Source organism: Pezoporus occidentalis, unplaced genomic scaffold (assembly GCF_034315485.1).
Source record: "Pezoporus occidentalis ecotype Australia unplaced genomic scaffold, CSIRO_AGI_Poc_V1 ctg58, whole genome shotgun sequence".
NCBI classification, from domain to species: domain Eukaryota; kingdom Metazoa; phylum Chordata; class Aves; order Psittaciformes; family Psittacidae; genus Pezoporus; species Pezoporus occidentalis.
In genome coordinates, this window is record NW_026915921.1 from 642,047 (window position 1) to 663,398 (window position 21,352).

Consider the following 21,352-nt stretch of genomic DNA (forward strand, 5'->3'; position numbering starts at 1 on the left):
TGATCTGGGATAATTCTACCTGTTGATTTAAAAGCAGCTACTCTAGATTTACACTGGCATTACCAAGACAAAAACCTGGTCATGAACCTTTCATCACAAACCTTAAATGCAAACACCCCTGTCTACGTCTATGAGAGTCATTTAGCTGGAAAGCATTTCTGTGTCATTTATCTTAACTGCAGCAGGTAGCAATTTAACTGTCACTCTGCACATGCCAAAGCCTCCTCAAATGCATCTGCTCCCCAGCTGATATCCTCTGTGGCAGAAACGGGTCTGTTCAACTTGGTTTTTCCTTCCTCAGGTGTCCCCTTCTGGACCAGGCCAGATAAGATGGAGAAGAAGCTGCTGGCAGTTCCTGCCGCCAACACCGTTCGCTTCCGATGTCCGGCGGGTGGAAACCCAACCCCTTCCATCTACTGGCTGAAAAATGGCAAGGAGTTCAAAGGAGAGCATAGGATTGGGGGCATCAAGGTAAGGCCTTGGCTTGGATCTCTTTCATCAGCAGTTTCCTACCAGTAGAAAATTGTATTTCACAGGAGTTAACGTTGGTACATATGAGAACACGTGTGTGGGGATGGAGCTGGGGTGTTTCTTGCAGCCTTAGCAATTGCTTGACACAAAGGGTTAAAAAGGGCTGCTGTCTCTTGGGATTGAAGACTAATTCCCTCTGGGTTTGTGACTGTTCAATGAATAGGTAAAAAAGAGGCTGGGTTTATGATTGCATTGTGAGCAATGATGAGAAAGCAGGAGCACAAACTCCTGTCCTAACTTCTGGAGATCAGCCCAGTGTGTTGAGACATAGCTGCTCCCGGCTTCCCAGGCTTTCGACGAAAACTGACACGGCATCCTTTGAAGGTGTAGGAGGACCTCACCAAAGAGCTGGGCCATCGTGCTGGTGGTCATTAACATTCTTGTGGTATAAATCACTGACCCTTGGTCAAGTGTTGGAATCCCTTGTAGCCAGAGTAATAGCATCTGCTCCTTGGCTGCTTTTTTTCTCCCTCCTTGCTTTCTACCAGGAGATGTTCTGGAAAATGCTCTGGCTCATGTTTATAGATAGAGCTAAGGGATACAAAACCCCACAGCACTCAAATGATTTGGTTAGCCAGAAGTTTCTGTGCTACTGGATATGACGAATTGTGGCAGAATTCTAACAGGAAAATCAATTCTTTGATTTTGTTATTGTTGTTAATACTTTGTCCCTTGAGGTCACAGTCAGGCTCCTTTATGGATTTATTTGGGAAGAATAACACTGGCAGCAGCTGATTGTAACAAAGATCAGTACAGAAAGACGGACTCCTAAGCAGTGATTTTTGCCTGCACTCGGCCAGCCCTGGCATATCCCTGGGCTACTAATAAGGAAGGAAGGTGATTTTTAGCAAGACACCTTCATCAGTACTCTGAATAGCTGTGTGCTGATGCCTACCACATCTGTAGCATTTTGAAAGGCAGCTAGGCATGCAAAGTGTGCCGGGCTCCAGAAACCAGAACAGGATTCAGAAAGTCTTCCTTCCCCACAGTTTTGGGCTGTTTCTTTCCTGTTAGCTCAGACCCGTTCCTGAAAGAGCCTTTTGTGATTTCTTCAGTGAAGCCTTTGAAGCTCCCTCCTCAGTCCTTTCCCTGTTCCAGCCTGGATGAGGCTGAGGACACGCTCAGGTTTGGATATTCTGGAAAGTTAAGGATGGAAAAGAAGTGGGGAAGCAACTCCTGTGGGTAAACAGCCTTTCAGCAGATAGCATTCACAAAGCACAGGCATCTTTTACTAATTGCAGGCAGTAAGGATCATCATGAAGTGTTTTCAGGCTTGCGTGCACCAATCAAACGGCTTTTTACAAAACTATGTAACATCAGCTGCACTAAATTATGCTTGCAGAATCAAATCTAAAGCTGAAAGCAATTCCCCATCCCACTTCCCAGTGGTTTTAATCTATCGTTGCGTTTAAGTTGACACATTTCATCCTCTGCAACACGGTAGTGAGTCTTTGGCATCGCTGTGCTTTGTTTCTCTAGGGGCACCTTCAGCAACAAGCCAATGCTTAAAAGAGCTATTGAAGGCAATGTCAGGCCAATTACAGCAAGATTGGTTTAAGCTCTCTATCTGCCTAGGTGTAGTTCTTTGTCCTTTTCTTAATATAAAGTCATCTTTCTCTCTCTGTAAATTTCCTTCCCTTACTTGCTTGTTTTTACTCTTGAGCCAGGGTTAGATGTAAGTAGTCTGATGTAAATCTCATCCAGTATAAATATACTGATAGATATCAGCTGAGATTTGAATCAGAAAAAGAAATTGAAAACCTGCTCAGTATCTCATGCATTTAAGGTTTAAATTCCCCATTACACCTTATCTTCATAACAGGATTAGGCAGCTTGAAAAGAATGGGCAATATCCAGATTTGGCAGAGTTTGGTTGGCTTACTTCATCTCGAGGTCTGGTCTTAACCCAGAAATCCTTGGGCTGAGATTGTTCTCATTTGTTTTCAGTGTGTGGAAGAGTTTCAGTGTTGATTGTGAAAGGTCTGTGGTCACCAGATGAAAGCTGACCACTCTTCCACTTCTGCCTCTTTCAAACTGGATTTAGATCTGTGTGACTGCCCGATGTAAAGCCGGCAAGAGGGAAGGGCGAGTGTTGAAAACAGAAAGTGCAGGCTAACCCAGTTCTGTTACAGTGCATCCTTAACTGATAAAGACAAGAAATTCATATGACTTATCATATGAAATTTCCCAAAGAGCATTAATGGTTAAATCCTTGTTGGAATCTCTAATATCGTAAGCCTGTGTGTGTTAAATGACCCTAGAAGGGAAGACTGAGGGGGAGGGGAGATAGAGGATTATCCCTTCCCCAGACCATTGCACTGACTTGCATACCAGTCTGGCAAACACAGGCTGAGGTTCCAAGTGTGTCTGCAAGCGTTAGTTTCACAGGAGCCAAGAATGACACCACCAAATAAACCAGAGGGATTTCCAGTGTCTCACCCAATTGATTAATGCCTGCACAAAGTCACTTCGTGTTTCTAATGTTCTGTCGAGTGTGGTGACTGTCCTAACTTGTGAATGCCCCTTTTTATTATCCTTTAACTCTAGGTGCCAGTCTCAAACTTAAAAAAAACACGGAACAAACCAACAAATAAAATAATCTTCTTGCTTCTGTAAGAGTTTCAAACAGGTTCTGCCCCATAGGCCTGTGCCCCCCAGGGTCTCTTCTCTGTTCAAAGTCCAAAGTCCTCATCACAAACTTGGCAATGAGAAAGGCTTTGAATGTGTTATAGAAGCATCTTTGAAAATGCATCTTAAGTAAAACACCGAATTTGGACCTGATTTTGTAATACAGGTCAGACTAGGGAGTCATTCATGTACCTGGAGCCCCAGTTCTTTGGAGTAGCTCCTGGGGCTTCCAGACGCAAGTGCTTTGCAATGCTGAAAAGTGGGTTAGAAAAAGGCTTTTAGGCACAACTATGAGACAAGCCAGTATGGAAATAAGCCACGGAGCAGCCACAAATTTGCATTGAAACTTCCTTGACAGTCTGGTATGTTCAGTTGTGAACTCAGGGTCCAGGTTCTCTGTTCTCAGAGCTCCTTTTACCCTGTAATTGCCATGCTGTTACAGAGGGATGTTGCATTATGAAAAGTGGAATGTTGGTTCTGCATTGAGCTCCATCTGTGCTGTCCTGGGTGGGCAAAGGGTGCAGTCAGACCTGACCAGACATCTGCAATAACCAAGCTTTCTGTACAGACTTTGCCACAGCCTCCTATTTCCTATAACCTGAAATTAAATGCTGTATTCAGCGGTCTCTGAAAAGTGGGGTGCTGAGCAGTGCTGTTCTCAGGAAAGCAGAGATTTACAAAACTTTGTTAAAATGACTTCTGCTTGCCTATCTTGCAACTAAGCTGCCTACTCATAGACTCACAGAATGGTTTGGGTTCAAAAAAGACCTTAAGATCATCTAGTTCCAACCCCCCTGCCATGGGCAGGGACGCCTCACACTAGTTCTGTGACTTTTAAACATTCTCTTTGTAAAATCCTGGCTTTAATTGTGACTTGGCCCCTTAAGGGAAAGCATGTGGATGCAATTTATGTGTAGCTAAAGAGGTTAAATGACTTCATATTAGAGTTCACCTGCTGCAGCAAGAAAACTCCAGGAGCAATTATGCCCTTGTTTTTCCATCAGCCCTTGACATTCTGTAGCACAGCACTATTGTAATCTCCTGCTTCTGTGTCCTTGGAGTCATCTTCAAAATGTTTAGTGAAGTTAGGTGTTCTGCTCTGGGCAGCCAAAGGCGTTAAACTAATATTCAGAGATTTGGAGAGCTTTTGTATGCTATGCATCCTAAAATCATCTTTGTTACTGTTGGTTGCTTTCTGTATTAATTCAAGATTCGCTTTCCATATCTGTTATATCCTTTATACTCATTAGAAACAAATGTTCTAGCTGTGATCACAGGGCACCCGGTCAGAGTGGAGGCATGGGTTGTGCTTTCCTTTCTGCTACTGAGCAGCTAACATCTCTGGACCTGAGCCACACAGAAAACCAAGCAGTATAAAACTTGGTGCCGAAATAGAAGGGCCGACCAAGCATCCTAGGGACCATACTTGAGGCTGGGCATGTTTTCTCCTGTTCTTTACAGGGATTTTAGAGGACTAACTCAGTTGTAGACATTCATTTCTGCTCAGACAGATGCCATGACCTGTTGCTTCCATAGCACACATCTTTAAAATATATTATAGATGCAGTAGTATGATTTTTGTTTGTAGTCATCTTATGGGTTATATGTAGCGGTTGGTAAAGATCTGCAGATGAGAGTACAATATTTTGAGCTGACAAAGTCTCTGGACCAGAGTGGTCTGGCAGAGGGGACCAGCAGATGAGTTAGCTGATGCTTTCTGTATTCTAATGAGAGGTGCCACATTCAGCTGGTTTCACTATTGTTATTGTGGAAGCATCAGCAAGTCACCTTGCAATCTCAGTGTGTTTTGCTGTGTTGCCCTGTTCCTGCCTTGGTCTTAATTCCTTTTCACATTAAGCCTTTAATGACCCTTGAGATGGGTCCTTGTGATGTTCGGGCCTATTCTGGGGTCCATTCATGCTGGCCAAGTATGTAGAAGCTCACTGATTGTTCACTGATTTGAATAGTCTGGTGGTGATGGTACTTGACCGCAAGCTTGATGGTTTAATTTCTTCTTCTAGTTGCGACACCAGCAGTGGAGCTTGGTGATGGAGAGTGTTGTGCCATCAGATCGAGGAAATTACACCTGTGTTGTGGAGAACAAATACGGCAACATTAGGCACACGTACCAGCTTGATGTATTAGGTGAGATTTCACTGTTCTCCTTCAACAGCTGATCTGTGGTGTGTGACTGGATATGGGAAACAGGAGCTTGGTTTCTTTCCCAATGCTGGATCATGTGTCTTCTAAAACCAACAACAAGCTTCCTTTGGGCCAACAATTCAGCCTCAGATATGTGATCAATAAATTACTTAGCTGGTCTACAAAGGAACCAGAGAAGGAATGGCAGGGCTGAGATGCCTCCTCCATTCCTGGATGGTTCTTCCCTGTTTGGCTTGAGAAGCACTGAGTAAAGTGGTGGCCAGAACACCTTTGGGGGTCAGTCCCAGTCTTCACCCTCTCTGCTGAAAGGGCAGGAGATGAAGGGTTCAGAGAAGAATCCATGCTGCAAAAAAGGACAAGTGAATTCATTAGGATTTCCCTCTCTTTTCTGTTTTTTCAGAGAGGTCACCCCACCGACCAATCCTGCAAGCAGGGCTCCCTGCCAACCAGACTGTGGTGGTAGGGAGCAATGTGGAGTTTCACTGCAAGGTTTACAGCGATGCCCAGCCTCACATCCAATGGCTGAAGCATGTGGAAGTCAATGGCAGCAAATACGGCCCTGATGGGACGCCCTATGTCACGGTGCTGAAGGTTGGTACACGCTCTTCTCACCCTCAGGGCAGTCCTTCTTTAAGCCCACACAGTGGAATACTCTGCTTTTTGGAGGGGGTACAGCAAAAATGTCCTAAAGTCAGTGTTCCAGACTCTTCTATTTGCCAGAGATAACACAACTACTGTAGTGGCATAGATAAGCAAAGTAGTTGTAACAGCTGAGACAACCGGGAGAAATGCAGCATAATGAAAGAGCCGTCAGATTGAGTTTGACCTGAAATTGTAAAAATAACCTTTTTTTACAGCTTCAATATTTTCAGCACTTACTAAAATAAAAGGCTCCCAACTAAAACACATTCTTTCGTTTTCATGTAAACACACTGTAGCGTGCACATACTAAATAATGCTGAGCTACCAGCACCTGAGAGCCAAGATAGCCTTGTTCCAGCCACTAACATTTGTGAACATTGCTATTATCCGTGCTCAGGAAAACCTTTATTGAGCAAAAACTCTCTTAGTAAGACTTGACTTTGCTAAAATGCTGTCAGGAAAAGGAATTTGCAGGTTACAGCCAGAACAAAGCCAGTGGGTCTGGTTTCCCCTCAACCTAGGTAAATATAAAAAGTAGAGAATGGAGAGTGAAAAGCACAGTTGATGTCTAAAATTTCTTTTTTTTCTTTAAGCATTTCAAGGCATTCTGTGTTGGTGTTTATTAAAATGTATAGGGCCAAATGGAGTTTTTCTGGCTCTGTAGTTATAGCTGAAAGGAGACTTTGTCCCTACAGCTGAGGTTGTCCTGCGCATGGACATACCCCACACACATCCTGCTGCACACACCCTCTGTCTCTTTGTATGAAGCTTAAAAAACACCCCACTTATCAGACATCATCTACAAAACTGTAACTCAGCCAGATACATGATAATAAAAGCCAGAGACCCTGGAAATAATTACACAGATTGAAATAACAGATTGGTTGGAAGAAATGGTTGGAGACCGTTCTTCAGGATTGGCAACACGTGCTTCTTGCGAGTCGATAGAACTTTTTCTTTCCTCGCTGTCTCTCCAAATGTGTTTGAATTATGCATATTTGAATTTCCCCCCTGGTTTCACAGCCCAGTACCAAGCTCTGAATAGCTGCCTGTGTCACATGCCATCTAGTATAGTCTCCGGGCTCCGTGTGTGGTCCCCATGGGATAAAGTGCTACCTTTTGGAAGTTTGCAGAGCCGCTGTGAACAGTGCCTTGTGTCACAAGCACAAGCTCCCATTTTGCTGTGGCAAAGAACATATAAATAGTCCGCATAAATAGTGTTTTAAAATGAAGTTGGAGCGGCACCGGGGTGGCTAGGTAATTAGAATTGCCAAATACCTTCTCTTCTGTGAACGGCAAAGGCTCCGCATTCCTCGAAGGGGAGCACAGGCAGGCGTTTGAATGCACAAGTTTTGTTTGGTTTTATTTTTTTGCTGAATAGGACCAGCACACGTCTATTTACTACTTCTGGTTAATCAGGAATGCTTTGAATTGTATTAATGCCGGCATCAGCGCTGGGGCATGGAGCATTTCCATTTTGGGATGCATCTATTGTGTGCTAGTACTGGGCCTCCGTGGAGCTGTGTCAGGCCCAGCTTTGCAGGGATTTTGTTTTTATGTGTGTGTGCTTGTATTTTAAAACTAAAGATCTGATAAAGTGATCTCACTGTCCTCTTGAGGCCAGCCTGTGTGCTTTATGGATTCGTTCCCCTTGTGCCACACACTGCTGTTGCTTTGACCCAGCATCCTGGCCATGCTGCTGGAGGCAGGTGCTGTTAACAGCCCTTCCGTGCCTACAGCTGCTTTAGAAAAGGCTCCCTCCTGCCCACTACTGTGGTGCCTGCAGGGAGATAAGGCTTTTTTACCAGCCTGCCCTTCCCTCCTGCTTTCAGGAGATTTTGTGAAGTGTAGGAGCCGCTATGGGGCAGTTTATATACAGGGAGTATCCCGGTCTCCATTGCAGCAAGAGTGACAGAGGGGTGCCCAGCACATGCAGTTCCCACCCTTACTTCTAAACAGGGGGGGGAGCAAAACCCAACCCAGTCCAGCTGGATAAACTGAATGCTGTACTTTCAAGCTATTTCTTAACAGCCTGACAAAACCAAGCCATCACCTGCATCAGTTCTTGAAAGCTTGGGCTAATTTGTGATCAAAGGAAACCCCTTTTTCTTTGCAGAAGAGCACTAAATGCCTTCCAGTTACAGAGAGTGGGCTGGCAGCACTGTGCCCAAGCTTTGTTAAGGCTAAATTGTATGTTCTGCATTGAAACATGCCCAGTTTAATTATAAACAAGGCAGCAACAGCAGGCAGGCACGTTTCCCTGCTAGAACACACAGACTTGCCAGCACATAAGCCTTAGAGATGAGATCAGGTCAAAACTGGTGGTGTTTGTCATCAACCATGGACACTGGGGCTTCCTTTTGATGCCACCTGTGGGTTCAGTTCTTAATAACCTATCAGATTTGGCAGCCCGGTTGATTTTAGAGGGCTGCAAGTCATATTGGCAGGATCAGACCTTGAAGGCACCGAGACTGGGCTGGAGAGACCAAAAATGAGAAGAGCAATTGGCTTATTTTCATTTCCAGAGCTGCAGTTGGTAGTTTTCCTAGACTTTCCCTAGGCTCCGAGGCCACCCAAAATGGTTGTGCATTTTCAACCAAAATAAAAACAACTGTTTGGTGTTTAGGGAAAAAACCTGATGTGCTGTTGTGGCAGCGTGGAAGAAGAGAAATGAAATCCTTGCTTAAGAGTCTGAAGTTTGTTTGATTTATGTGCACCACTTTATTTAGTAAAGAAGAGGCTCCTATAAGCAGTGGAAAAAATTACAGCTAATTTCTGAAAGGCAAAGTCAGCAGCGAGTTTTCAGACCGCCACTGCTTATATTTTGTTTCCAAATTCTATTTTGGAATCTGATAATTGAAACAGTATTTGCTGAGCCGGGTTGCAAACACAATTCTCTGCTTAAGCCCTTTCTCTGGTGCTCCTGTCTGCTGAGTTACAGAGAAACGGTAGGGCCTCTGCTGTCTGATGGAGAAGTGGGGAATTGGTCTGTCTGAAGGGAAGGGAGTTCACCCGCACATGGTTTGGGGGCCAAATGCAACTCCTCTTCCTCACCCAGGTCCTGGGTTAGGTCTCTCACCAGAGGGTGAGCAGGGGATGTTGCCGCAGCCGAAAAGAAAATAGCTGTGCATAGTCAATCCTAGCTGATATAGGTGTGATGAGGTATTGCTTGGTTTACTGAAGTTCAGGTTTCTGTCTATTCCTGCAGTCTTGGATCAGTAAAAACGCTGAAGCCGATGCTAACCTAAATCTGTTCAATGTGACAGAACAAGATGAAGGAGAATATCTGTGTAGAGCCAACAATTTCGTAGGCATAGCCGAAAAACCATTTTGGCTCCACATTCGCAAACCAAAACCAGGTAAACCACAGACTCTGTCCCAAGGCCCTGGCAACTGCGAGAATGAGCTATAACAATTTTAAGAAGCTAGTGATTAAAATTCCTATTCATTTTGTATTATACCCTGTCAACTGATGCTGAATGGCTTGATCTTATTTTCTTGCTAATTTTTTTTTAAACAAGAATGTGACGCCTATACAGCAATTGCCATGGAAAAATTCCCACAATAAAATGACTGTCAGATTTTGCTATCAACTCTTCACGCTTTTATTCCTTTCCCTTCTTTCCAATTGAGTGCTGATAACAGAATTGCATGTTAATGACCTGTGACGTTCAAAGCTCTGGAAACCCAAGCTGTTTGGAGATTTTCACCTGTAAAACTGATACAGTCACTTCTGTCCCTTGGAGAAGTAATGGAGAAATAAATGTCAACATTGGCTCGTGCGAGCAAACATCATGTTAAATAGAGCGAGCAGCAGCAGTCTCGTGGGCTCTGGGGTTTGACTCCCTCCTGGAGTGTTGGGCTGCTGTGTTGCTCAGTGCCACTGCAGGAAAGTTCCTCTACAGGCACCTTCTTGCTCTTGGCCAGAGTTACGGTGCAGTATCAAGGGCTGTATACTCAATATATGCTTTGAGATGCCCACTCTGAAAAATTTGTAAAAAAAACCCAAATTTCACTGTTTTTTTTTTGGATGAAATGAACCAAAATGTTTGTATATTCCTCTGATCAGCACTTGAGTCTTTCCCCACTACATCTCCCCTCTATCCTCCTTTCTTTCTGTCTTTCCTCTTCTCTTTTACCACCCTCCTTTCCCCACCCTTGTACTCACCCTACTAACCTGAAGTCAGTCATATTGTGGGGGCAATTTTTCATTTGGATGCCTTTGCTTGCATGCTTCTTTAGTGGGACAGAGTAAGAACCTGGTGAAGGGAACCTTTTTTGCTTTTGACTACAGGTTGCAGAGGGGAATGAATAAATGAATGTGGAAGATGGGCCATTGGAAAATAATACAAACCAAACCACCTTAATCTGCTTTTGAGATTTGCCTGTGGTGTCCTCACACTTGCTGGGAATGTGGCTTATTCTCTGTTTTCCCTCTTTTCTATACGTGTGTGTTTTTTTTCCCTGTAGACGGCAGGTGTTAACACAACGGATAAGGAGCTAGAGATTCTGTACTTGCGAAATGTTACTTTTGAGGATGCTGGGGAATATACTTGTCTCGCAGGGAATTCTATTGGGTTCTCACATCACTCTGCTTGGCTGACGGTGCTACCAGGTATTTTCTTCTCTGCTGGCCTCTCCTTTCCTCTCCAGGGTGCCTTGATGTTTTGCTTTAGAAATGCCAAGTTCCTTCACACCGCCCCTTGCTTGGAAAGAGGGGGTGTTCTTTGGGAGCAAATCCCCTGTTGCATACTCACAGCTGACACTTTTTGCATTGCAGCTCAACATTTGCATTATTATTGCAGTAATGACATAGAATGCCCAGTGTCTTTTTTGATCTAGATAACAGGGAAGTGTTCACAGCCTCCCTGTTAGAAGACTGTTAAGCCAAATTTAGGAGCTTTATCTTTTTACACTGACAGTGGGAGAAGGAAACCTCCCCATCAGGTGATCCGGGGCACCTAAATTGGACATGGGCTGTGGATCATCTTAGGGAGGAACCTTTCTGTCTAATCTCATATCTTAACCTGAAATGAGATGCATAAGTGCTTGGTGTGAGTACACCCTTCCCTGCATGTAGCATTATTTCCACTTCACGGATGAGCAGGTCAAGACAGCGATCTCAAACAGAAGGTCGAGGAGACTCATCTGTAGGCAGAACCCAGGAGTCCCGGCTCCCAGGGGCATTGCGTGCTGCCTGCTCCAGCTGGGATCAATGAAAGCTGCAGCAGGCTTAAAACCCAAGGCCAGGGTGACCTTTTGTGGTCCTTTCATGTGCAAAAGCTCTCATTGATGATAAAGCCGGCGCAGAATATGCAACAGACAGGTCTGCTCTTCAAAAGAGGGGAATGAGACTGTGCTGTCCCTTCACCTGCAGAAGCTGCCTCCACCTATGGGGCAGGCTTGAGCACACTCCAGGAAAGCACCAGCAGTATTCATAGAGAATCTCATGGGTGTTGTACCTTGCAGAGAGTGCAGGAACAGACCTGGAGTATGTTCAGTAGCCCTTTACTGAAAGGGCACAGAAAATCCTGTACACCCCACTTTGGCTCACGCAGCCATAGACCACATTTGGGTCCAACTCCCAACATATCCATCTCAGGATGTGTTTAGGAACTGGAAACTTCGGCATTTCTAATCTTGACTTTATCTGTGCGGGTGGCTCAAGTGTAATTGCTTGTTCTGGGGCTCAAGGTGTCTTTCATGCTCGAACCTGCTGCTGGTCTTTCCTTTGTGTATTTGCCAGCTCTATAATAGCTGATCTGATCCTGTTTCTGCTTCTGCTATCCACTGGATGAGAAATCATTTCCTTTGGTTATAAGACTGATGTCTCTGTTATTTTGAAAATCTCCTGGTGTTGTCTCATCCAACTGTTTTTACCGTGTGAAATCACACCTCTCATTTAAGCAAAGAATAAGCAGGAGAAAACCCACCAAAAACCCCGAAGTGGAACTTTATACTGAAGTCAGATGCAGTGATTGACAGCTGCCTGTGCAGCAGCAGGCCCCGAAGCGCTGCCCACAGAGAGGGCACAGGATACAGCCCGACTGCTTGTAAACCCCTGTCCACACTGTGGGAGATGTGGAGCAGAGGCAGCAGAGCTGCAGCACCAACATCTGATCCCAGGAGGTCTGGTAACCCTTCCTCGCAGGAGGAGATGGCTCCATGCAGAATCAGGCCCTGCCCCTAGTGTCACCAACAGGCCTTTCCCTATGTCCCCCTGGACACAGCCACTGAAGAGCAGACGTGGAGCCTGCTGCTGCCAGGGGAAAGCTCCTGCTGCTTGCCGAAGATGCTGCTTTGGGGCAGCAGTGATGTACATGAGCCGTTAGCGAGCTAACCACGCTGGCATGACTTCATTATAAAGTTTCCCACTGCTGACTGTTCCTCTGATGCCAGCACGCCTTTTGGGAACAGAAAACCAGTCCCACCAGTCCTTCCTCCTCCGGTGTCTGTGCCTGTCCTGAAAGGAACAAGGAGAGAAACATAGCTGAGCTTTGCTGGTCCCAAAAAAGCCTTGCTAGCAGGTAGCCGTGGCTGATTGGTTCATGCCATCACCCTCTGGCTCAGCCACCTCTCTGGGTCAGACCTTCCAGCCTCTTCTCAACAGAACTAAGTTTTCATTAAATAGTTGTGCAGATTGTGAGGCTTTTGCCTTGTCCGATGCCTTACCCCTGGGTGCCCTTTGGGCTCCTTGGTCCCTCAGGGCAGGCACCGGTTCAGTGGAAATCTTTGCTGGTGAAGTCAAATGCATCAAACCCTCGTCCTGCAGCCTTTGCACATCCAAGACATCCAGCTATGTGTGGATGGGCGGGGAAAGCAAGATCCGGGTCAGAGGAACAGTACAAACGTGATGCCTTCAGCCTAGAGCACTGGTTTTCAACCTGTGGGCTGAAGGCTCTTAGAAACCCCAGGGTTGCATCAAAGTGCAGTAAAATTACCCCCCAAAAGGCAGACTGTTTTAGCTACAGCCGCAGGTTGAAAACCACTGGCCTGGGAGAGCCCCCTTACTGAAGTCACTCAGCAGATTGGCATAGATGAGCAAGTCCTCCCCAAATTCTTTGCACTGCTTTTGTATAGTTGCATGTAGGCAGCTGCCTACCCCATCCTGACTGGTGTCTCTTGTCACCCCGCAGCGGAGGAGCTCATGGAAATGGATGATTCGGGCTCAGTGTATGCTGGCATTTTCAGTTACGGCATTGGCTTTATTCTCTTCGTCCTGGTGGTGGCTGCTGTGGTTGTCTGCAGGATGAAAATGCCAAACAAAAAAGCCATGAACACCCCCACTGTACAGAAAGTCTCCAAATTCCCACTCAAGAGACAGGTAACAGAAAGTAGATACAAGATTCCTATTCCCCCCTATGGTCATCCCTCTCTTTCTTCCCCTCCCTGAAATGTTCTCTCTAGGTCCAGCACTCTGCCAGGAAAACACTGCCCAAGAGGGACATAAGTTGGCTGCATCTAGGAGTTTAACCCCCTCTTATTGATTTGTTTCTGTTCCAGTGGAGCAGTAGCTGTTGGCAGCTGACTCTGGTTCATGAGCAGCTATGTTTCAGTTGCCCTTGTCCAAGAGGGGCTGGCAGTGCAGCCATGGATGCCGCAGAAGGCGCATCTTGCAGGGGAACACTTTAGTGCAGGCTCCCTGGTGAAGCTCCTTGGGAAGCATAGAGCACATTTAATTGTGCTTGTCCCTGCTTTCACAGAGGTCACTGATGAACCCAAGCCAATTCTTATGAAGGTGGGAGAGGGTCCTCTTTCTCCATGCAATTCGGGATGCTCTGCCACGTGTCAGTGGACAGGGGCAGGAGGAAAAGGCACCATGCAAAACCACAGAGTGAGGAATACAGATTTCACGGCTTTGGCTGCAAGCTTGTGATAAGCATTTACAGTGCCAGAACAGAAGTCACTCCGTAGCTTGTACATGCTGTGGAGACACACATGGAACAAATGAACAGATTAAACCCGCCTGCTAGAGGGCACAGCTGACCTATCCCTCCTTTCCACCAGCTAACAACCTGACCGCAGTGCAGTTCTGCAAGGAAGTGGGGGGAAGTAGAGGGTTTCCCATTTAGAAATTGCCAGAAAGCAACTGAGTCACTGAGCAAAGATAGCTCAAACCCTCTCCATGATCCATCTCAGGCAGTGCCCAGCCTGTGAGTACAGTTGGCAATAACACTTCATTTGCTCTACCCAAGCAGGTGTCGTTGGAGTCCAACTCTTCCATGAATTCCAACACGCCCCTGGTCCGGATCACACGTCTCTCCTCCAGCGACGGGCCAATGCTGGCCAATGTCTCCGAGCTGGAACTGCCTCCAGATCCCAAGTGGGAATTGGCACGCTCTCGGTCAGTCAGACCCACGGGTCGCAATCCCAGTGCCTGCTGGTAATGTCACCGTCCTGGTACCCACTAATGTGGCTGCTTGTTCCTCCCTTCAGCCTGACCTTGGGGAAGCCGCTCGGTGAAGGGTGTTTTGGCCAAGTGGTGATGGCGGAAGCGATTGGGATCGATAAGGACAAGCCAAACAAGGCCATCACAGTTGCTGTCAAGATGTTAAAAGGTACGGGAGTTTGACAGAGAGCAGAACAGCATCTTGCACTGGGGTTTCCTCTCTTCTCTTCTAAGTCTTTTATACAAACAGATACAATAGAGTAAAGTAAGAACAGCTTTTCATCCCTTTCACCCACATAGCCTGAGGGTGATGGCTGTCTCCTTGGAGAGCACCTAAAAGTGCAAATCCCATCAGGAAGAGGGACTGGGAATTAACCCGGTTCTTTGCCAAGGGGTAATAGCATCCCTGAGAAAAAGGGGAACCCCCTTCCCGTCTAGCCAGCTCTGTGAATCAGCCCACTCCTTACTCCTCCTGTAACCAGCACTGCCTGTTCTCACAAAGCCTTGTGCAACGAGCTCAGGTGAAGACTGTAGATGTTTGTTTGACAGACGCCTTTGTGAGGAGTTTCTTCACTAAAGACACTTGATCCCAAACTCCCAAGAGGTTAAAGGGAAGCCAGAAGTGGAGGAGTCACTGGGCACCTTCACACGAGTCTGTTCCCATCCTTACCCTCTACACAGTAAACACAGACAACACGCAGACAAAATCACCCTGGGGAGTTCAGCTGGAGGAAGCAGGGCAGATGCTCCAGCAGTGAGCACCCCGGGGTTGAGGTTACATGGGGTGACAGCTTTACAAAAATAACAGTTCTTATCAGAAAAGGATTTGTTTAATTTACATTTCTGTCATTCTGAAGTTGCTTTTGGAAGCAGGAGCATTTCCATCTTGTTAACCCAAAGCATTCATTTGGGGATGTTTCTCCCCATTTTTCTACTGTAGTTGCAGAAAACTTTCCATGCAAAAAAATGCATTCCTTCCTGTAGCCCCCCTCCCAGCTCTGACCTTCCACAGTCCTTAACTCTTTGCCCCTGGAGGTGAGGGGGGAAAGCAATCAGAAAGGCAAAATTATCCTAGGTACCAAAAGTGACTTTATTTCTTTAATACTTCACAGGATGAAGCAGAAGATGAAAGGCTTTGTTAATTCCCATATGAACTTTTATCTCAGTTTATTTGGGTTTTTATCTTTCCTTGCGGTAGTTAGCTTTGGGTTTGATTCTTCTTCCCAAAGTAGGATAAAAACAAACACTGCCATATTTTGAGTTCTGTTTTCCCCACCAAGACCCCACGTGCCTATGCAGCAGTTGTATTGACTGCTTCACAAAACACTTACTTTTCTCCTCACGTTTTTGCGTTCCACTCTTGCTTTCCCCAGATGATGCCACAGACAAGGACCTTTCTGACCTGGTCTCTGAGATGGAAATGATGAAAATGATTGGGAAGCATAAAAACATCATTAACCTCCTTGGTGCCTGCACACAGGACGGTACGTAGCAAAACAGCTCGCAGGGCTGTGGGAGGCTTGGGTTTGACTGGCCCTTCTGTGTAACTACTCTCTGGTTGCCCAGAGCATCCCAGATGAGCTCTTGGTGGTGAGCTGTTCCTCCGCTGGATCCTGATGTGCTCTTGCTTGCAGGACCGCTCTATGTGTTGGTGGAATACGCGTCAAAGGGGAACTTGCGGGAATACCTCAGGGCACGTCGCCCACCTGGCATGGACTATTCCTTCGACACCTGCAAGCTGCCCGAGGAGCAGTTGACATTTAAAGACCTGGTTTCCTGCGCCTACCAGGTGGCCCGGGGCATGGAGTACTTGGCATCTCAGAAAGTGAGTTGAGAAACCTCATTTGGTAGAAGCATCAGTCAGACCCGTGTGTTCAAAGGCATGCAATGCTCTGTGTGTGTGTAGGACAACCTCAGGCAAAATGTTGGCAGGCTTCTCCCTTGAGAGACCACATTTTTCTGTATGAAGTGTCTTGAGTGTTTTGCTGGAGGCTTCATCCATATGCAGAAGTTGCCATATGCTGGCTGCATTCATGAATCATGCAGCTGTACAGCCCTCGCTGTGACCTGCAGGCCTGTTTAGCATCCCCAACATGCATATGAAAGCACAAGAAATGCAGACCTTGCTGCCTGTCCTCACCTATTCAACCTCTGTCACTTCTAGAGGTAGCTGTCTTTCGGATGTGTGATTCTGAGGCTCAGGCAGCAGTGGTCAGTGTGAGCATCATGCCAAGTTGAAGCCTCCACCATGTCACTGATACATTAGACAACAGTCAGGATCTGCATCCCCTGTCCTTCCTTCTGATTCTTCCCTGATCTTCCTTCTGAGAGCACTGAAGATGCAGAGCAGTCATGAGGAAGCTGAGATCTTGGGTGTAGCTCACGTGTTTGTGGCTGTCTGCAGCACTACAGGCTCAGTTGGAGTAGAACTGGCAGTGGATTTGGCTCAATATGTGGATATGGCTACGATGCTCCCTGGGGAGCACTTCGCTGGCGCTGAGCTGGCTGCTGTGTTTGCTTACATCGTACCCTGGGATTAAGTCTTGATTTGCCCTGACATCAGCAAGTGGAGAATCAGGCTTTGGGTTCACAAAGCTGTGCACCAGCCGGTGTGTCCTCTTTTGTGGGCAGGGAGCACCATGGCAAAAGCAACTTCAGCTTCAGATGTCAGATGTGTTTGTCCTGTGGCTGCAGTTCAGGGTGGATGGCTCTTGGTGGCTTTAAACTCTCTTTCTGCACAGTGCAGGCTAATCTAGCTTCTTCCTCAGCTAACAGTTGTGATGTTGGGGATTGGACTAGCTGACATTTAAAGGTCCCTTCCAACCCACATTGTTCTATGGTTCTATGTACTGTGCATGTATTTGGGACATTTTAATTTTAGGACATTATTTCCTTCAAGCATCAGCCTGCACTCCTCTTCCTGGAGGAAGCAGGGCAGAAAAGCAGCTTCACATCCCTGTAAGTGCCCACACAAGAGGAGGGTTAGCTTTCTCCCCTGTGCATCATCCCCTTTGGAGAGAAAAGGCGCGTGGCTGCGTCAGCGCAGAGGCTGCAGATTAGGTGTTGCTAAGAGGTGGCTCCCACCGAGTATGCACGATGGGGCAGTGACACAGAAAGTGAGGAGTGAAGCGGTGCCCACAGCTTTATGAGCTTGGGAGTCAATGAAACGGCAGCTCATAAACCACACGGTGCTGTTGGTTCCAGGCGTGAGCAGCTAACAAGCCCTTATTTATTGACTTGCTCACCTTTCACAGTGCATTCATCGCGACTTGGCAGCCAGGAACGTGTTAGTCACTGAAGACAATGTGATGAAAATAGCTGATTTTGGCCTCGCTAGAGACGTCCACAACATCGACTATTACAAGAAAACCACCAATGTAAGTATAGAGCTGCCAAGGACAGGCAGTTCTCCTGACAGGCAGTTCAGTCATCCCTGCAGCAAGTGACCTTGTCCCATGCCTCACTTTCTAGGGAGGCTTAGGAGGAAGAAATCTGCTGGTGGCATCATCTAGTGAGGAACTGTAGATAGGCTGGTCCCAGCAATGCACCCACCATCCATTTTCTTCCTGACAGATACTGCTGCTAGCAGCCGATTGCCAGGCTTCAGCTCTGGCCAGGAGGCTTTAGGCTAAGAGAAACTGAGTTTTTAACCAAAGGGGAATGGAGCCCTTTCCAGTCTGCTCCATTTCTCTGAGTAAAGGTCCTAAGGAGCCAACTTCTGTCCCACCAGAGTCCTTGACATAGAAATATCACTTCTTGTATATGTGGTGCTATACCTGAAGCTGCAACTACAGCAATTCAGACATGGCAATAGAACGCATTGAAGGCGTTGCAGAACCTGAGGGCCTTGTGACTACAAGAGGTCTAAATATCCAGGCAGTCCTACAAAGCTCACCATGTCCATACTGGTCCTTTCCAATATCACATCAGAAATCTGTCTTAATTACAAGGATTTCTTGATCATAAATTAATTACAATTGTTGGGAATTTAAATCATACGTCAGATGGACTTTCCCTGTTAGAGCTGTGTTGGACAGCTGAGAGCATAATCCTATTTATGCATCCTGCCTGTGTCCCATCTCTAGTTGCCTCCCACAGTGAGACAGTGGGTCAGAAGAGGACAAAGTCCCCCTGCAGCCGAATTATGCCTCAAACACAAAACAGTCCTTTCTGACTCCCTCCAGGGGCCAAGCAAAGCCCCAAAGAATTATGATTAATCTGATCTTTGTCATCTCATATATCTCACATGTGACAACCCATGTTTATGACCCTGATGTAGGATGTTCCCCTGGAAACCTGGGGTCAGGCCTCCTCCTTCAGCCCCCAGCAGGATCAGGATTTGTTTCTTAGAGGATATGGCCCTTGCCTTCAATGTTGGAAATTTCCCTTCAAGTTCAGCCCAAGCCAGGTTCAGACTCGGAGTCAACTGCTTCTTCCAACCAAAGAGATGGAAAGTGTTTTCTCAAGCTCTGCTGCAGAGCTCGCTGCATTTATGAGCAATGGATGCTGTTCCCATGCAAAGATTTAGATGCGCTGATACGTTAAACCTGCCTTGGCAGTGAAATACAGTCCTCCACAGAGAGCATTTACTGCATAGATTGTCAACGAAGATCCAGGGATCAAATGCTCTAATCTGTTTATATGTGGCCACTCCTGCTTTGCCCAGTGACCGGGAAGGCAGATGTGGCTGTTAATGAAAATGTTTCAAACTGGATTAGAAAAGAAGATTCAGATGGTGCCGTTGTGGCTGGGGGAATATGCTGATGGGATGTTCCCATTGTCTTCCTAATTACAGGGTCGGCTGCCTGTGAAATGGATGGCTCCAGAAGCTTTGTTTGACCGGGTCTATACTCACCAGAGTGATGTGTAAGCATACCCTCACTTTAAAAGGAAAATAATGAAATGACCAGGAAATCAACACCTATAGTATCTTAAAGACAAAGTACTGCTAAGCATGAGCAGGGCTCCTTCACTGCTGGGGTGCCTGGGGATGCAAAAACAAATGACTCGATTGCAAGCTGCAGCTTTGCACACGTGGTTTTGTTTTACTGTTATCTAGTTGTTTTCATCCGAGGATCTCTAGTGAGCTGCTGAAAAATTGTTGGAAGGCAAGCAGGTATTTCTTAGTCATTTATAGATGAGGTGATTCCTCCTCAGTCAAAAACTGTGCAGAAAGAAAATTCCATGCAGAAGAATTGCCCTTGGCTTCCTGCACACTTTGCCCCAGACAGTTGCATTTCAGCTGAGTATGTGGGATGAGCTTGAAACGTTCTGTCTGCTGTTAGTAGAGTTGATCAGAGACTATTCAACAAATACATTCTTGGATTAATTTTGCTGCTTCATTTATTTCCTTTATTTTTCCTAATCCTATCTTGTCCGTTTTAGTGCCTCTGCACGGTAAGCAAACAGCAGAGCCTGCCTCATGTGTAAATCTGTGTCACGTCTGAACTTCACAAGGGCTGAACTAGCTCAGCATGCACGCTGGCTTTTTTATTTCAACATGTGGTTGATAATGGCATTTCTGCAGTAATTCAGTGCCTGCTCCCCAAAGCTCACCGCTTGCAATTGGACAAATGAATCTATTTCTCTATTTTTTCACGTACTTTGGCTTTCATTGACCTTAAATCATAGTTTCCATGCTTAGGTAATGCTGCAGCGGGCATGACACATAAATCAAAGCTAGAGAACGGGAGAGCGAGCGTGTGTGAAAGCGAAACAGGGACAGATAATCCCTGTTTTTAAAAAGAAAATGAAGAAGGCAAAAGATATGTTTGAAAAAGAGGACTTTTACCCAGGGCGCAGCTGCAGGACTGGAGTGTGTAACGTTAGTGCTCCACTGATGCTTGTTGGGGTCTTTTTCTCCCAGCTTGGCCAGTGAAATGAGTGTTGTAACAAGCAAGTTTTGGTATCAGCTTGCACAGTTAGTGGCCTGTGGTTCCAAGCCTGCAATTCAGTGAAGCCGTGCATGAATAATTTGATTTGTTCCATTCAGTGGAGCTGGTGGAAGACCTAACAAAGAGCTGTGGGTGATAGATGGGCTGTCACCTATCTGATTAAATGCTCATTTCAATTTCAGACTTGGTGCCTGGGATTTCTTTGCTATTGAGTTGGATCAGCAGAGATCTCCAAGTAACTAGTAAAAATGGCCTAGGCAATTAGTCATGCTATTGATGACTCTGTTAGCTATGCATGGCTGCACAGAAATAAAGCCAAGAGGGGGGAGGGGATATGGGGGGGCTTGGAAAAAAACTCATTGAATTTTAAAGATCTTTCTTTGGTTTCCAGCTGGTCTTTTGGAGTGCTACTATGGGAGATCTTCACTCTGGGAGGGTCTCCATACCCGGGAATTCCCGTTGAAGAACTCTTCAAACTCTTGAAGGAAGGCCATCGGATGGATAAACCTGCAAACTGCACCCATGATTTGTGAGTGTGTGATGGGGCTGATGTCCTTACCCCTTCCCTCTGTGGCCAAATACCACCCGAGGCTGTGGTTGGGTCTGTAGGGGCATCCGCGCTGTGAGATTATTCAGCTATCTCCAGATAGTCTTACCCATCCCTACTCATTGCAGCTCAGCCCATGGCTGCTGAGCTGCATAACATGCCCCCCCTGGTTTGGTAGGTGGTGGTTGGGGTTGCAGCTCTGGCATGTCACTTTAGGACAGGTCCTTCTGCTTTGAGAGTATGGGCACACACGAGTTGATCAGTGATGAGGATCATGGCTCCACAAAACCTTCCTCGTCTTCTACTCAACTGGCCCTGCACCAAGGTCTCCATGGCTGAAGATGCATTGGCCATAGCTGTTCTCTCAAGCGATTTGGGGGTGATTGGGTGCCACTTAGCCGCACCATGGGTGATGGTCCCCTTTGCCTTCTCATACAGGTATATGATCATGCGGGAGTGCTGGCACGCCGTCCCCTCGCAGCGGCCAACCTTCAAGCAGTTGGTGGAAGACCTGGACAGGGTCCTCACCGTGACATCCACCGATGTGAGTGTGATGGG

At 46.4% G+C, this 21,352-nt stretch overlaps 1 protein-coding gene across 6 annotated transcripts in view; it reads left to right on the top strand.

The window, feature by feature from the left end:
* The window catches only part of FGFR3 (fibroblast growth factor receptor 3), a 56,318-nt gene that overhangs the window by 31,636 nt on the left and 3,330 nt on the right, over window positions 1–21,352 (top strand). Inside the window, exons 4-16 of one of the 6 annotated variants that reach the window (XM_062638634.1) lie at window positions 302–471; window positions 5,181–5,304; window positions 5,723–5,913; window positions 9,173–9,323; window positions 13,101–13,294; window positions 14,163–14,308; window positions 14,401–14,522; window positions 15,727–15,837; window positions 15,988–16,178; window positions 17,608–17,730; window positions 19,149–19,219; window positions 20,639–20,776; window positions 21,233–21,338. In XM_062638634.1, coding sequence (XP_062494618.1) covers window positions 302–471; window positions 5,181–5,304; window positions 5,723–5,913; window positions 9,173–9,323; window positions 13,101–13,294; window positions 14,163–14,308; window positions 14,401–14,522; window positions 15,727–15,837; window positions 15,988–16,178; window positions 17,608–17,730; window positions 19,149–19,219; window positions 20,639–20,776; window positions 21,233–21,338 — 1,838 coding nt within the window. Of the gene's footprint in view, window positions 1–301; window positions 472–5,180; window positions 5,305–5,722; window positions 5,914–9,172; window positions 9,324–10,434; window positions 10,580–13,100; window positions 13,295–14,159; window positions 14,309–14,400; window positions 14,523–15,726; window positions 15,838–15,987; window positions 16,179–17,607; window positions 17,731–19,148; window positions 19,220–20,638; window positions 20,777–21,232; window positions 21,339–21,352 lie in introns of all 6 variants that reach the window. The other 5 variants (XM_062638635.1, XM_062638636.1, XM_062638637.1 and 2 more) reach the window with 5 other exon arrangements.